This window comes from Rhamphochromis sp. 'chilingali', assembly GCF_963969265.1.
Source record: "Rhamphochromis sp. 'chilingali' genome assembly, chromosome: 21".
In the NCBI taxonomy this organism is placed as follows: domain Eukaryota; kingdom Metazoa; phylum Chordata; class Actinopteri; order Cichliformes; family Cichlidae; genus Rhamphochromis; species Rhamphochromis sp. 'chilingali'.
This window is the reverse complement of record NC_137949.1, coordinates 6411283-6426420: the sequence shown is the minus strand read 5'-3', so window position 1 is coordinate 6426420 and position 15138 is coordinate 6411283. Positions and strand designations below refer to the sequence as shown.

The 15138-nt window shown below is 41.2% G+C and overlaps 1 protein-coding gene across 16 annotated transcripts; it reads left to right on the top strand.

Annotated features, from left to right (window-relative positions):
• The first annotated feature begins 1342 nt into the window (after positions 1-1342).
• LOC308389309 (uncharacterized protein) lies at positions 1343-13738 on the top strand. Of its 16 annotated transcripts, none has more exons than XR_013970250.1 (3): positions 1343-2270; positions 2640-2786; positions 13162-13738. XR_013970250.1 is itself a non-coding variant. In XM_080870625.1 (3 exons), the coding sequence occupies exon 3, from the start codon at positions 3876-3878 to the stop codon at positions 4956-4958; it is 1083 nt and encodes a 360-aa protein (XP_080726751.1). In that variant the 5' UTR covers positions 1343-1574; positions 2099-2185; positions 2640-3875; the 3' UTR covers positions 4959-5138. The 16 variants fall into 16 exon arrangements, 14 of the variants coding, with proteins under 14 accessions (XP_080726751.1, XP_080726750.1, XP_080726752.1 ...); XR_013970251.1 differs by having other exon boundaries at positions 10830-13729; XM_080870625.1 differs by lacking the exon at positions 13162-13738 and having other exon boundaries at positions 1343-1574; positions 2099-2185; positions 2640-5138.
• The last annotated feature ends 1400 nt before the right edge of the window (positions 13739-15138 follow it).

Here is a 15138-nt window from a genome sequence, read left to right as displayed (position 1 = left end):
TACATATATGTTTGAGGCTTTAGTTGTGAGTATATAAAACAGTCACATTTACATTCACTAACCCTGAAATCATTGAAGATTTCATTTCACTTTGTTTCACTTTGAAGGAGGTAAAATTGCAGAAAACATGGTGAGTTTTCTCACCACGCTATAAAAATGAAAGAAGTATTTCCATGAAGTGGAAAAACAATTGTATTGGTATACTTTTATCTTCATGTCTCCATGGCAGCAGAGTGCTGCAAGCAGTGCAGCAGTGACGCAAAACAACCCCAGCTCTAAATGGGAGAGTTTACAGGAGTTTGCCGTTTGACGTGTGTGCAAGGACACATCTAGTCATGCGTATTTTCATTTTCCAGCATCATCCCATCAGAAGTAGGGGAAGAAAAGATACAGTGCCAGTCTTGATCCTTATTGGCCAGAACTGATTTTAGTAACCCAGCTTCATTGCCTTTACTTGAATTTGTTCTAAATGTTTATGATTTTTTATTATTATTATTTTAAATGAAAAGATAAAAATGAGGTATTCCTGAGCATCTTTCCATAAATTGTTATTCATAAAATAAAAAAGTGGAACAAATATGCAGAAGAGCTTCACTTAATTTATACCAGGATAACCCGGCCAATTATAAATGGATTAAAACTCATCACTTCACACTCTCTGCTTGCATGAATTCCCTCAACAACCACTCTGATTCTCCCCTCTTTTCTCCCTGAGCTGTGTTCTCCTGTTCCTGTCCACTGCATGTGTTTGTGCTTTTGAGGAGCAGCTTTAGAGGACTGGCGTGGGCGAGCGAGAGACAAGTGCTAAAAATCCCACAGCAACAAGCGGATGATACACAGATATCAGTAAACAACACTGATGGAAAGTGTTTTGACCACTTTCTGTTTGTCTCTTATCCTTGTGTGTATGTGCAGCGGCTACATCATTATATATGCTGCAAGCATCTTTTTTTAAGCTAATAAAATCTGTTCTCAAGAAAGGATTCATTGATTGATGAAGTGAATACATTTCTGACAAATTGTGGTATGCCTTTCCCGATTCTGTTAATTACAAAAATAGCATTATCTTAAAATATTACATTAAAAATGATAGTTGTAGCTTTAAGTAATATACAGTACAGGACCCACAGAGTACAGTATAAAAACATGCCATAAACCCAAAAGTACCCAACATAAGTTTGTAAATAGAACATCAATAAAGATTAATATTTTAGCTAAAGACACAGTCGTGGATATACATATATATATATATATATATATATATATATATATATATATATATATATATATATATATATATATATGTGTGTGTGTGTGTGTGTGTGGCAGGATGAACGTTATCCCTCGGTCCAACCCACTTTCAGCCTGGCCCATTAGGGGGCGCTGGTATAAATAGTGGCCATTTGAGTGTCTCTGCATTGCTTGCCTGTGATCTCCTTTTTGGTCACCTGACTTCCTCGGTGTGGTAGAGATCGTTTGTGGGTTACTCCTCTAAAGTCTCCATCGCGGCTGGTCGTAGCTATAGAAGCCTCCTCTGAGCTATTCTGCTTACATTCTATGACCCGGCTTACTTGGTACGTAATCAACTTTTGTTACGCTCTCTGCCTTCTATTGTTCGTTTATAGTAATTATTTATTATGTTTCGCAGGAAGTGTGGACCTTAGTTTTGCGCCAAGCTACGCGAACTGAAGTGCTGCTGTTTTGCCTTGCTGTGCTTTTACCGTCTGTTCCCGTTGTGAGAATTCTTTCCCTGCTGCTGTCAGCTTTCACAGTGGACGTCGGCGTGGACAACGGCTATATGCATGCCGGTTATCGGAGTCAGCTGGCGTGCATATTGATTGACTGTTAACTTATCGTCGTGTGGACGGCAAGTTGGAGCAGTACGGTGATTCCGTTTGCTCCAGATTTTAGAGTTTTATCCAGATTGTATGTTGTTTTATTGCTTTTGATTTGTAGTTTGGATTTTTGTTACACCACTGGTGGGAGGCCCTTTTTCTAGCTGTAGATCACCAGTGTGGTCTTGCAGTTGGGTTATCCCCCGGTGCTACACATTAGTTTGTTGTAATATATTAAAATTTTCTTTGTTTCTTTTATTCAGATGCGGAGTGCCGACGTGGAGGAGACTAGGGTGCCTTGGTGGTGGGATCCCTTGAGTGTACACACCTGCCTTGTTTAGTTTATTAGTGTGAGTGTGTGATAGTGTGCTGCACTTGTGTTTTGGGTGTGTTTTCTTTCTTTAGTTTGTGTGTGGCATCCCTGCCCCTCCACTGGTAAGCCTCAGCTCTGAATACCTTTTTAAGCATATTTGTATTTGAATATTTATGATTATGTTTTTATTCGGTGTTTTAAATAATTACCAATAAATTGTGAATTTGTTGATCATTGAACCTCGTCTCTGGACTGAGTATAGCAAACCTAAGTGCCTTTCTGGTGATTTAGTGTTACTTTCAGTATTCTCTGGGTGAAATTCCCAGGGTGGCGTTGTCTTTTTAAAACTGCAGAGTATTTACTTTATATCCCAACCTCGTCTCGCCACAAACTTGGCGTTGTCAACAGGATATACTCTTTAAAACAGAGACGTGTGTTCTTCTTTTTTGTTTGGTGTAACGTAAATTGTTTTTTTATATTATTTTGTACAGAATAAAGGCAAAGCAGCAGCTACTTTGGTGTGGGATTTCACAGCTGTGTTACAGAGATGGAGGAAGAGTTACAGGAACTCAGGGACTTGATCGCGCAGCTGAAAGCAGACAATGAGAGGCTGCGTCAGGAGAGGGCTGTTGGGTCAGGTACTAGTGCTACACCTTCTACTTCAACTGCATCATCTGTTAACCCCCCAACGGCTGGTGTCTCTGTAGCAGAGAGACTAGTTTTTGTGCCCCGTGACAGAAAGTGCCCTATGTTTAGAGGAAAATCAGGTATAGGGTTGAATGGTTGGAGGAAATAGAAGGTTGTGCTAGAGCACGTCATTTGTCTTTGGCTGATAAAGCATTTTTCCTGTTTCTCCACCTAGAAGGAGAAGCACGTGAGGAGATTAAATATCGCTCTAGTGCAGAGAGGACTGATCCTGCTAAGATAATTACTATATTGCAAGAACTTTATGGCTGTTCAGAATCCTATGTAGCATTGCAGGAAGCTTTCTTCTCTAGAAAACAGCAGGAAAGTGAGACACTGCAAGAGTTTTCCCTCGCTCTCTTGGGTCTTATGGAGAAAGTTAAATCGAGTGCCCCCAATGGCATGCCCAATGCTGACGTTTTATTAAGAGATCAATTTGTTGAGCAGGTCTTAGATAGTACCTTGCGGCGGGAGTTAAAGCAGCTAGTAAGGAGGCAGCCCACACTGACATTGCTGGAGATTAGAGGGGAAGCTATTAGGTGGGAACGTGAAGGGTTGCCTAGTGGCGTTAGGCATAGAAGCAGTTCTGTCCCTTCTGTTTATGGCATTCAGTATGGGGTCCATAGCGGTCCTTCAGGAATAGCCCAGTCTACCCATTTGTCTGAGATGAGCGAGATGAAGGAATTGTTAAAGTGCCAGCAGGAGCAACTTAATCAGCTCACTCAGAGCATTGCTCGATTGCAGGGCCCCCATCGAATGCCTCGCTCAGGACGGGGCGACTCCATTATATGCCGTCGTTGTCAGCAACCTGGACATTTTGCTCGGGAGTGTGATGGGGAACGCGTTCCTCGTTCCCGGCCTCCTTCGCAGGCCCCTCTGCATAATCGCAGGCACTCTCCTTTAAATACGGCTTCGGAAAACTAGCACCCTCCGTATTGCCGAGCCACAGTTCGGGTGGGGTGTCTATTGGCTCAAGGGTTGTTTCTAATGGTCCAGAGGCAGTCTCGAAATTAATTTCATCCTGTCCTCATATAGATGTGGACATGGGCGGTATAAAAGTACCTTGTTTGGTTGATACGGGGTCCATGGTCTCTACCATTACTGAAAGTTTTTTCCGCCAGCATTTTGAGTCCTGGGGTCAAGAGCGTCTCCAAGCTTGTCATTGGTTGCAGCTTAAAGCGGCTAATGGGTTGTCCATTCCTTACCTTGGCTATATCGAGCTAAGTGTAGAGCTCTGTGACAAGTTTCTTCCACAGTGTGGCGTGTTGGTCGTTAAAGATCCTCCAGGTGCAGGACCTTCCACGGTTCCGGGTGTATTGGGGATGAATGTCATTCGGAAGTGTTACCACGAGCTTTTTGGGCAACACGGTGAAGCATTGTTTAGTTTGGGCTTTGTCACAGAGGCCCCTAAACCCCTTGTGCAGGCGCTGCAAAAGTGCCATGACGTTAGTATAAGAGCCCCACTGGATTTGTCTGGCCATATGAGAGTGAGGGGTAAGCGAGCATGTTGCATTCCGGGTGGTGTAATGAAAGTAGTGGCCGCCACCTGTTCTGAGCAATATTCAGGTGCCACTGTGTTATTTGAACCTACTGATGTTAACTTGCCTGCTGGACTTTTAGCGTCCCCTGCATTGGTTCGAGTGGTTCGAGGTACTGCATACATACCAGTTGTTAATGTAGGGACTACGGCGGTCTTGCTTTACCCTAGGACCATTATAGGGACCCTGGAAGATGTTCATGTGGTCAGTTTGCCCGCTGGTGTGACAGAAGTACTCCCTAACGTAGCCACAATGGCATCTCACACCGCCACTCCTACTGTGCAGGATCAGATGGAAGGGATTGATTTGTCTAAACTGTCAGCAGAGGAACAGGGACAGGTGAGGTCTCTCCTTAAGAAATACAGCTCGGTCTTTTCTGCTCATGACACTGATTTGGGTTGCACTAACTTGATCTCCCATGACATTCCAGTCTTAGACGATATCCCCGTGCGGCAGCGTTATAGGCGCATCCCCCCTTCAGAGTACGAGGTTGTGAAAGAGCATATTAACCAGTTGTTAGGGGCCGAGGTGATTAGAGAGAGTAGCAGAGTAGTAGCAGATTATGTTTTTATTCGGTGTTTTAAATAATTACCAATAAATTGTGAATTTGTTGATCATTGAACCTCGTCTCTGGACTGAGTATAGCGAACTTAAGTGCCTTTCTGGTGATTTAGTGTTACTTTCAGTATTCTCTGGGTGAAATTCCCAGGGTGGCGTTGTCTTTTTAAAACTGCAAAGAGTATTTACTTTATATCCCAACCTCGTCTTGCCATATATATATATATATATATATATATATATATATATATATATATATATATATATATATATATATATATATATATATATATATATATATATATATATATATATATATATATATATATATATATATATATATATATATATATATATATATATATATATATATATATATATATATATATATATATATATATATACATACATACACACCCCTGAGACAATCCAGCACATAACTGCAGGGTGTAAGATGCTAGCAGGCAGGGCATACAAGGCAGGGCATAACCACTGACAGACAAGATGGGGGTGGCTAACCAACCGGACATAGTGGTGGTAGACAAACAGAAGAAGACGGCCGTAGTGATCGATGTAGCAGTTCCTAATGACAGCCACATCAGGAAAAAGGAACACGAGAAGCTCGAGAAATACCAAGAGCTCAGAGAACAGCTTGAGAAAATGTGGAGGGTGAAGGTAACGGTGGTCTCAGTGGTGATTGGAGCACTAGGTGCAGTGACTCCCAAGCTAGGCGAGTGGCTCCAGCAGATCCCGGGAACAACATCGGAGATCTCTGTCCAGAAGAGCGCAGTCCTGGGAACAGCTAAGATACTGCACAGGACCCTCAAGCTCCCAGGCCTCTGGTAGAGGACCCGAGCTTGAAGGATAAACCGATACCTTCATCAAGGTGCCCTGGTTCCTCAACACCTGATGCGGACCTTCATATTTATCTCTCTTGCTCATGTCTGCGGTAGGCTTGGTTAACATGGGGGTCTAGCCTTGGATCCTTACTGGATACAGGCGCCCCAGGCTGGAATTGGACTCGCGACTATATATTTATATACTTATTTGCAATAATAAGAGGGGACTTGACCAAATGGGAATAAATTGGAATAAAAACAAATTTTCTGAATTACTGCCTAGATTTTATTAAGTACTTAATATATTTATTTTTTTCAGTCCTCCATAGCCTTTAATAATCACAGTCTAATGTTTCCCCCTTCCTCACAGAGTCTTAAACTGACTTCCTGGAACGTGATTTCTATCTCGGAGTCTATATCCTTGCTTAACAGGGAGTATCTGGTGAAAAACTGCGATCATGTGGTTCATGTCTTATGGTCAAGGTCCGTTCTGCCAGAGAATTCTGAAAAAGCTCTAAATTTCCCAGACGAGGGAAGTATATCCATGGGATAGAAGGTAGAAGAGTTCAAGGTAACCTCTCCTTCCGCTCCTCCTCACTCCCACACTGCACTCCACTGAGCATCGCAGTCATTATTACAAGCCGAGAAAAGCTCAGAGAAAACAATTGTTCAGGAAGGAGATCAAGAGCGGATTCCCAAAAAGAGATTATTTCACAGTGTGTCTTCGATTGTAGTGTGAGTAACAAATGAAAACAACCAAGAAGTTTATCAGTGATCGTGATATGTAAAAGTGTTGCAAATTAATTTTGCTTTTTTGACTTCACTTTGATTCTTACGCCAGTTTTTACTGGTAGATAAGATTAACAAAATTTGAATATTGTTTAACTTAAAGGGAATCAGTAGACTTTAATAGTAAGGAAGTGAGTTTGTCTCTTTGGCCTCCTTCATCATCAAGAAATTCCAAATATGCACAATGTTGCTGGTGGATTGGTGCAGCCACGCTCACAAACTTAAGTTAATGTACCTCTCTGCTTTAAACTTGCTTCTCTAACACACAGTAAATAATAAAAGTAGTTTTTAATACAAGCTGCACTTTTTTCTTGTACTTTCTGGTCTCTTGGGAGCAGAATGGCACAATCATACCCAGTATCTCATTAAGTTGTTAAACATGGAACAACATAATTTCTTCTTCTAGCTTTAACTGTAAGTCAATGTTAAAAGCAGTGTTTGAGTGCAGCATACTGTATAACTGCATTCGCATTACAGCAGTACTGGGACTGGGTGTACTGTACAGTAATCACATTGCAGTAACAAAAATGATATTGTTTCATTATAGAAGTTCTTCACTTATCTGTGCTGTGAATCAGAATCAGAAAGGGTTTTATTGCCAAATGTTGAGCAGGTTTACAACATTAGGAAATTGCTGCAGTGCTTCAGTGCATGCTGACATAAATTGCGCTTAAATACACATGAAAAAATAAAAGTAAGAATAAGAATTAAAAGTGCTACGTAGAAAGATATATACATGAGTGCAGGTGGTGATCAGTGCCAAAACATGGAATGATGCAGTGAACGCAGCGTAGGGTCATGTGTTAGTGGTGGGAACAGTCGTACGTTTATTGTTCATGTGTCCAACAGCAGAGGGGAAGAAACTGTTCTTATGGCGAGAGGTTCTGGTGCGAATGGACCGGAGCCTCCTGCCTGAGGGGAGCAGGTCAAACAGACTGTATCCAGGGTGAGAAGGGTCAGCTGAGATCCGAGCTGCACGCCGCAGTGTCCTGGAGGTGTACAGGTCCTGCAGAGATGGGAGTCTACAGCCAATCACCTTCTCAGCAGAGCGCACAACACGCTGCAGTCTCTGTTTGTCCCTGATAGTGGCTCCAGCGTACCACACGGTGATGGAGGAGGTGAGGATGGACTCGATGATTGCGGTGTAGAATTGCATCATCGTCCGTGTTGGCAGGTTGAATTTCTTCAGCTGCCTCAGGAAGTACATCCTCTGCTGGGCTTTCTTGATGACGGAGGTGATGGTGGGCTCCCACTTCAGGTCCTGAGTGATGGTGGTACCCAGGAAGCGGAATGAGTCCACAGAGGTGATGAGGGTGTCAGTCAGGATGATGGAGGGGAGTGGGGCTGTGTGCTTCCTGAAGTCCACAATAATCTCCACTGTCTTCTGGGCATTCAGCACCCGGTAGTTGTGGCTGCACCAAGACACCAGACGTTCAGCCTCCCTCCTGTAGGCAGACTCATCCCCGTCCGAGATGAGCCCAATAACGGTGGTGTCATCTGCAAACTTGATTAGCTTGACAGACTGGTGGGTGGAGGTGCAGCAGTTGGTGTACAGGGAGAAGAGCAGAGGAGAAAGAACACAGCCCTGAGGGGAGCCGGTGCTGATGGTCCGGGAGTCCGAGACATTCTTTCCCAGCCTCACATGCTGCTTCCTGTCCGTCAGGAAGTCAGTGATCCACCGGTAGATGGGATCAGGCACATTCATCTGGGAAAGCGGGTGTAGGATTGAACATTTCTAAATGTAAATGGGTACGTGAAAAGTTTCTCAAATCAGATACTTCCATATACTGATACATTTAATTTGAGTCTTTAAGTATTTTCATGCTTGCATGTATTGTATGACTACAAATACACTGACTCGTTACTAGCCAGAAAGTTGGGAACTCTGTATACTGCTAATCATTAATGTTGCCGTTTTGAATACATTGTAGAAGGACGCATCAACAAATCTACAGCCAGCAGGAGGATACGGTGCAGATGGGTACCATGCTGGAATTCCCTGAGCTCCTAAGAGCGACTCACTCTTTCACAAATTCTTTTGCTGAGTTCACAAGTATGACCAGGTTGTCTGACCTGATGGTGGTATTTTGTGATGTAGTTCTGATGGTGATACATCACTTGGAATGCAGTACTCCAGTCTAAAGCCAGCTCCAGGGTATATTTTCATTATTTCACTGTAGGCAGCTCCCACTACAAAGTCCCTGTACAAGTTAAAGAGTAGGGGGAGTTTAGGGCACCTTACTGACATCCTACTGAAGTCTCAAAGAAGCTGGTGGTTCCTTTAACGCACACTTTAAGCTGCTGTAAAGACCACAGTGTAAAGTCTGAGGTGAATATCAAGACAGAAAAATGAGGCATCCCTTGGAACCCAGTCATTTGTGGCCTTGAGATCGCTAAAGGCTATGAAAAGTGGAGTTCTTAAGTTTCAGTATCACTTGTCAATTTATTTCAATCCAAATTTATTAGGCAAAAGCAGTTGTTCATATGCTTCTCTGAACCTTTATGTTAGGATTCAAGAACTATATGGGTGCATTATATTGACACTAAACATGCTAATTAGTGCTAAGTAACAGTTCTGAACAGATACCATCAACAGAAACTTTACTCACAAGAACTGAACCACCAACTTCTCTGGTGATACAAAAACATCCAAATCCAAGCATGTATTCGGTCTGGTACAACAAAGCAGTTTTATCCTCTGCACTTTCCTCTGCGCTCACAGCAAATGAACTATAGTGAGTATAAGCTAACTCATCCATTTGGAGTTCTTTCATTCTTAAAGTCTGGGGCATGGCTGCTTTGATTTACAGTCTGTGACATTTGAGTTACTGAAGTTACTGAACAGTTCTGCACTGTGTTTGTGCTGTTGGTGTAATTTCTGATCATTAATATGGATTTTTGTTATGCACACATGCGGTTCTTGAATGTAGCTTCCTAATCAAGCTTGCTAGTGTTAGCTGACACTTAAGCCATTAGCCTCATTCAAAACAAACAAACAAACAAACAAACAAAAAAACCCACCACATGGCAGTGATCAAAACAAAGAGTCCAGAAACCATTGGGCAACATCATGGAGAAGATTTAATTTACATGCATTGACTTTACACTGTTGTTAAATGTATCTCATATTTAATCATGTAAGTATGTTTGTATCGTAGGCCAACTGCATCTGTATTAACAGAAGTATTCAAATTTAGACCCAGCAAATGTCTCTCACCCACAGAAATCAGTGTTGTTTATCTGGCTTTTAGGATGTGCAGCAATTAGCTCAAATGTTCAAAATAATGACCTCATTATCAAAATTCAGGTCAGCTGTCAGCCTAACGTTGAGTTCTGCTAAGAAGCACTGAGATGAAATGTTTAGTTTTCCCTGTGCTCTGTTCTGCCTCTTTTATTTATTTAGGAAATACAGTATCTGTACAGATATTATAACTCATCAATCCCTTCCTGACCTAAACTGCTTCTCTGCAGACTACATGCACGTGAATATTCAGGCTATCACTGCGGTAATAGGGAACAGCAGGATGAAAGCACTGAGAATCCAGCCCCTTCCACCCATCTGTCATTACTGTCAGAGCAGCTGGAGCACAGAGGGTCAATGAAACTAATTTAGACATGATTAGGGAAAAAGAAATTGGGCAAAGGATGATTCAGCTTGCATTTGCAAAAAAATTTGGACTCACAAGAAGCAGAGCGGCTAAAAATCAGCGCACATACCCTATCCAGAGGACATGTGACACACACTCTCTTAAACATACGCTCAAGTTCACGGCCCTTATTCCCACTCACACACACAAACACATTTCCCAGTGCGAGGGGGAGGACGCATTTATCATTTTTCTCTCACTGGTCTCTGTGCTATTAGAGCAAAGGTTAAAGGAGAATCAGAATCAGAATCAGAATACTTTATTGATCCCTGGGGGAAATTATTTTTTGTTACAGTGCTCCATTTTAAACCAACATTAAGACAAGACAGACAATACGCTAACTAAGAATAGTACAATATATACATATATATATACATACATACATACATACATAAGTCACTTATAAATAAATATTTGGAAAAGAAACATGTGTAGCTGTAGCAGCAAACAGTGTGTTAAGTGGATGCGTTGTACAGGGAGATGGCCACAGGCAGGAATGATTTCCTGTGTCGTTCAGTGGTGCTTTTCGGTAATCTCAGTCTCTCACTGAACGAGCTCCTGTGACTGACCAACATGTCATGGAGTGGGTGGGAGGTGTTATCCAACATTGTCTTTATCTTGGACAGCATCCGCCTCTCCGACACCACCTTGAGGGAGTCCAGCTCCATCCCCACAACATTGCTGGCCTTACGGATCAGTTTATTAAGTCTGTTGGCATCTGCGACCCTCAGCCTGCTCCCCCAGCATGCAACAGCATAGAGGATCGCACTGGCCACCACAGAAGAGAGGAAGAGAGGACACAAGAGGGAACACGCAGTTCCTCCATTCGCTCTGGATTTTGCAGAAAGGAAATAGTCTGCTGGTGTTGCCTCGTATCGTATAACATCCTGCTGCAGAGTGTTTCAGAGACTAATATGGCAAATAGAATTATCAGAAAATAATTGAAGTAGGCAGAGAAAGAATTTAGGAATCAGAACAAGCATTTGGTATTTTCAAAAGGACTAAAAAACGGATAAATGAATCATTTGAGGCAAACAGAGCAGTACAAAGCAAAGCTGGATTCTATATCCAAACTCCATTTACTACTTCTTTGGTGCATTCTCCTCCAGCTTTTTCTTTGCTTTGTTGCCGTGTTTCTGTCATGTACAATATGTCACATTTCAAGCTGAAAACAAACTGGCTGCATGTGCTTTTCTTCCTTTAAGGTGTTTCTATCATAGAAAAAAACTCTTAAATTCAAACAGAGTCAGAGAAGAGTTGTTTGAACATAAAGCTGCTGACCACTGATTTTACCTCTGGATTCAAATCCTGCTTAGGTCAGCACTTGCTTTGTTTGATGTTACCTTCGGAAATTTAAAGGTTTTAAGATCAAAGCATCACAGAACTGCTTTGATCAGAGCTCTGCTCTTAAAACACTACTTTGTCTTTAGCTGTTTTCACCTGCTGCCTAATTACAAGAGGGCGCTACAGCGCTACTATGAAGATTTGATTTGGCACGGTTTGGAGAAAAGCTATCCCCGTTTCATCTTAATTTAGATAATGGGAATCCTAAAACTAGTTTAACCACAGGACTGCTGATTTAACACAGAATGAAAACAATTATATTTTCACTGGATAGGACTGAACAGCTGTTAAATGAGACATAATTTAATCCCCTAAATAGATTGATACATCACTTTTATTTCCTATAAATCAAAGTAGCTTAATGCTGTTTGCCATGGGAAGTTGTTATCCTTGAAAAATGCTGTAGATTGCCTTAGCAAGTGTTTTTATTACTTGTCGATCCATTTTAAAGTAAAGTGGCATCTGATGGACCTACTAACAAAAGCATGCAAAATGTGTCACAGAGAGTTCACCTTTAGACGTGTTGATAGATGTGAGTAATCTTTTGAAATTCAAGTAAAAATAAAGGTCAAGCCCCTTGGATAAAATTGTGGTTACCTCTAAAGTAGGCATTCTTGGTCCTTTCAAGTTAAATCTTTACGTTGTTTAAGGACTGCTTACGTTATGGACTGGATCTTTAAAATCTTTTGATGGTTCAGATCCAAAGAATTCCTAATAGAAGATGAGTTATTGTATCTGTGAGCAAACAGCTCAGCATTAATACTGGACAACTCTGCAAAACTCTGCTTTTGTTAAACTCCCAGTTTAACTACAAAACAACAAAAACCATTGGTTAAGATGTCGTTGAATGAATGTAAAACTTTTGGTCAAGGTTAGAGAAAGGTTACTCTTACAAAAAAGCAGAGTAGTAATGTACCTATACTTTTTTTGCCCGTCTGTCTGTAAAAACAGACGTTTGTCTGTCTGTAAAAGATCTAATTTTCTAATTTTCCCTTCACATGTGTAATTAAGTACCACAATTATTTTGATTTTATTTTCTGTGCCAATATTTTTTCTGTTTGTGTAGGTGTTGCTTTTATTATAAAAGCATTGATGTGACTATATTGAAGAGTGACTTTGCAGTGATGTAAATCCAGGGAATCACTGCTCTAAAATTTGATTTCAGTTTCTCAAAAATTGCTTAGAAGTGTAAGGTCATCCTGTTTCATCTCAGCTGTGTCTCTCAGTGACCTGGTCATTTTTGAGGATTGTTTCAAAGTCTGGCCATGAGCTCCAATCAACCCGTGGCTGAGGGTCCACAGCGGGCCTGAGCGTGGAATATTTTACAGCTGATCTGAGCTAAAATGCAAAGCTTGAGAAAGTTAATAAAATGGTTTCTTAGAGAGGTCAAAGAGGTCATTCAAACTGATTTTTGTCCTTTTATGAAAAATGTATGTCCTGTCAGTGCTGCCTGGTAAAACCATAATGAGGAGTTATGCTCTGAGCCTTGAAGGCCAGTTAAACCAGAAAGTCATATTCAGCCACATTTCCTCTGAAAAACAGTTGGTGTTAATCTCTGGGTCTCTTCCACATCACGTCTTTTATTCTGTCTTCGTTCTCTCTCCCCAATGGCAGATGGCCCCGCCCCTCCCTGAGCCTGGTTCTGCCGGAGGTTTCTTCCTGTTAAAAAGGAGTTTTTCGTCCCCACTGTTGCCAAGTGCTTGCTCATAGGGGGTCATATGATTGTTGGGTTTTTCTCTGTATGTATTATTGTAGGGTCTACCTTACAATATAAAGCGCCTTGAGAGGCGACTCTTGTTGTGATTTGGCGCTGTATAAATAAAATTGAACTGAACTGAGTTGATGATTCAGTCACTGTTTTGTGCTTCTTTTCACTGACTGTGGCTTGAGTTAAGGAGGCATATTGTGCAATACCCTTTGACTAAATACCGTCCACTTTGTTCCTCTTTTATAGAGTTGTTTTAACCCATTGTCTCCACGAATTACAATTTTCATGACTGCACAGTTTTTCCAGGGAAACTATAGCTTCCAGTATGGTTGGCACCTACAATTATCCAGTTGGTTCAGTTTGTTGTCTGTTTGTTGGACAGAATTACTCAAAATTATGAAGATATTTGCTACAAACTGGCACAAGAGCGCCCTGATCCAATTTAGTGGAAACTTTGGATCTATGACTTTTATAAAGGATTCTTTACCATTATGAGACAGAGCACCACACAGGTTGGAGTGGCAAAATGTTCTCCAAAAACAAAACCAAGAAAAAAAAAACCCAAAACACATCCAGATATATTAATATGGATACAGATGTCCATATCTTAGTTTGTGTGGAAGGAATTTGCAGCCTTGACAATGGTATGCAGTCCCAGACTGCTTAGTAGTGATATACCTAGTTTGCTTTTTCTTTAGTGCTCTGAAACACACAGAGGTTAATAGTTTCAAACAGAGTGCCACAAATAACAGGTATCCCTTTAGAAATAAACAGTGATACTTCTAAAAACCTTGTATCCCCACACAGCATTTAATTTAACTAGTTTAGGAAGATTTCACTTTTCTAATAGTTTCACAGGCTAATAGTTTTAAACAGAATACCACAAACAACATGTATCCCTTTAGAAATAAACTGTGATACTTCTAAAAGCACATATTCACACCTAGCCACACTATCACTGTATCAACCCCCAATGTTCCTTTAATGCAACCAGCCCTATAATTATCTACTAGTCACAAACACACTGCAACAGTAAGACTTGTTGATTACACGTGGATGATTTAACTACTTTTTTCTTTAGCGCTCCGAAAAGACACAGAGGCTAATAGTTTTAAATAGAGCACCACAAACAACAGGTATTCCTTTAGAAATAAACTTTTCTTGTGTTGCTTCTAAAAACTACAGATTCTTAACTCTGCAACAGTTAGACAGAGTTGGTTACAGTTAGGCCCTCAACAGTCAGCAAAACAAGTCATAAAACAATAAAAGAGGCTCCCTTATCAAGAGCATCCCAGCACACATTCCTACTGTAGTTCCATTACAAACAGTTTCCTTTATCTTATCTTATCATGTCAGAAGCCAACTGAAACCAAGTCCACCTATATAAAAACACCCCATCAGACACACAGTAGTTTCTCAGCACTTCACAACTGCCGCAAGGTATATCGTTTTAACTTTTTATTTTTTCAGATCCCAGACACAGCGGTGAGAGGTAGTTAGCACACAGTTTGGACATGTAGAAAACATCGTTTGTTTGGAACACATCAGCAGAGAGGTAGAATTCATAGCTGTTCATAAGAGTTTAATTTAATCAAACCTCATTTTACAGATCTAAGTGGCTCCTCATCACTAGCCAATTCACCATTTTATTTAAATGTCTGAATTTTCGGAATGAGGATCCAAGCGGGACACAGAGGCTGCTAGTTTTAACGCACCAGAATGCAAATATAAATAAAAGCCTCACTATCCTGAGAGCCTAGCTGCAGCGACACCTTTCTTTCACACGGATTCCTGGATGTGCGTTGGATCCGACTTTGCTACCCGCACAGAGCGTTTCTGACAGTCGGGCGCTGCTTATACAATAGAGAAAAGCAACAATACAC

Bases quoted from the DNA above. Each gene is read 5' to 3' on its own strand.
- LOC308389309 (XM_080870625.1), top strand. From the start codon at position 3,876: ATGGGCGGTATAAAAGTACCTTGTTTGGTTGATACGGGGTCCATGGTC.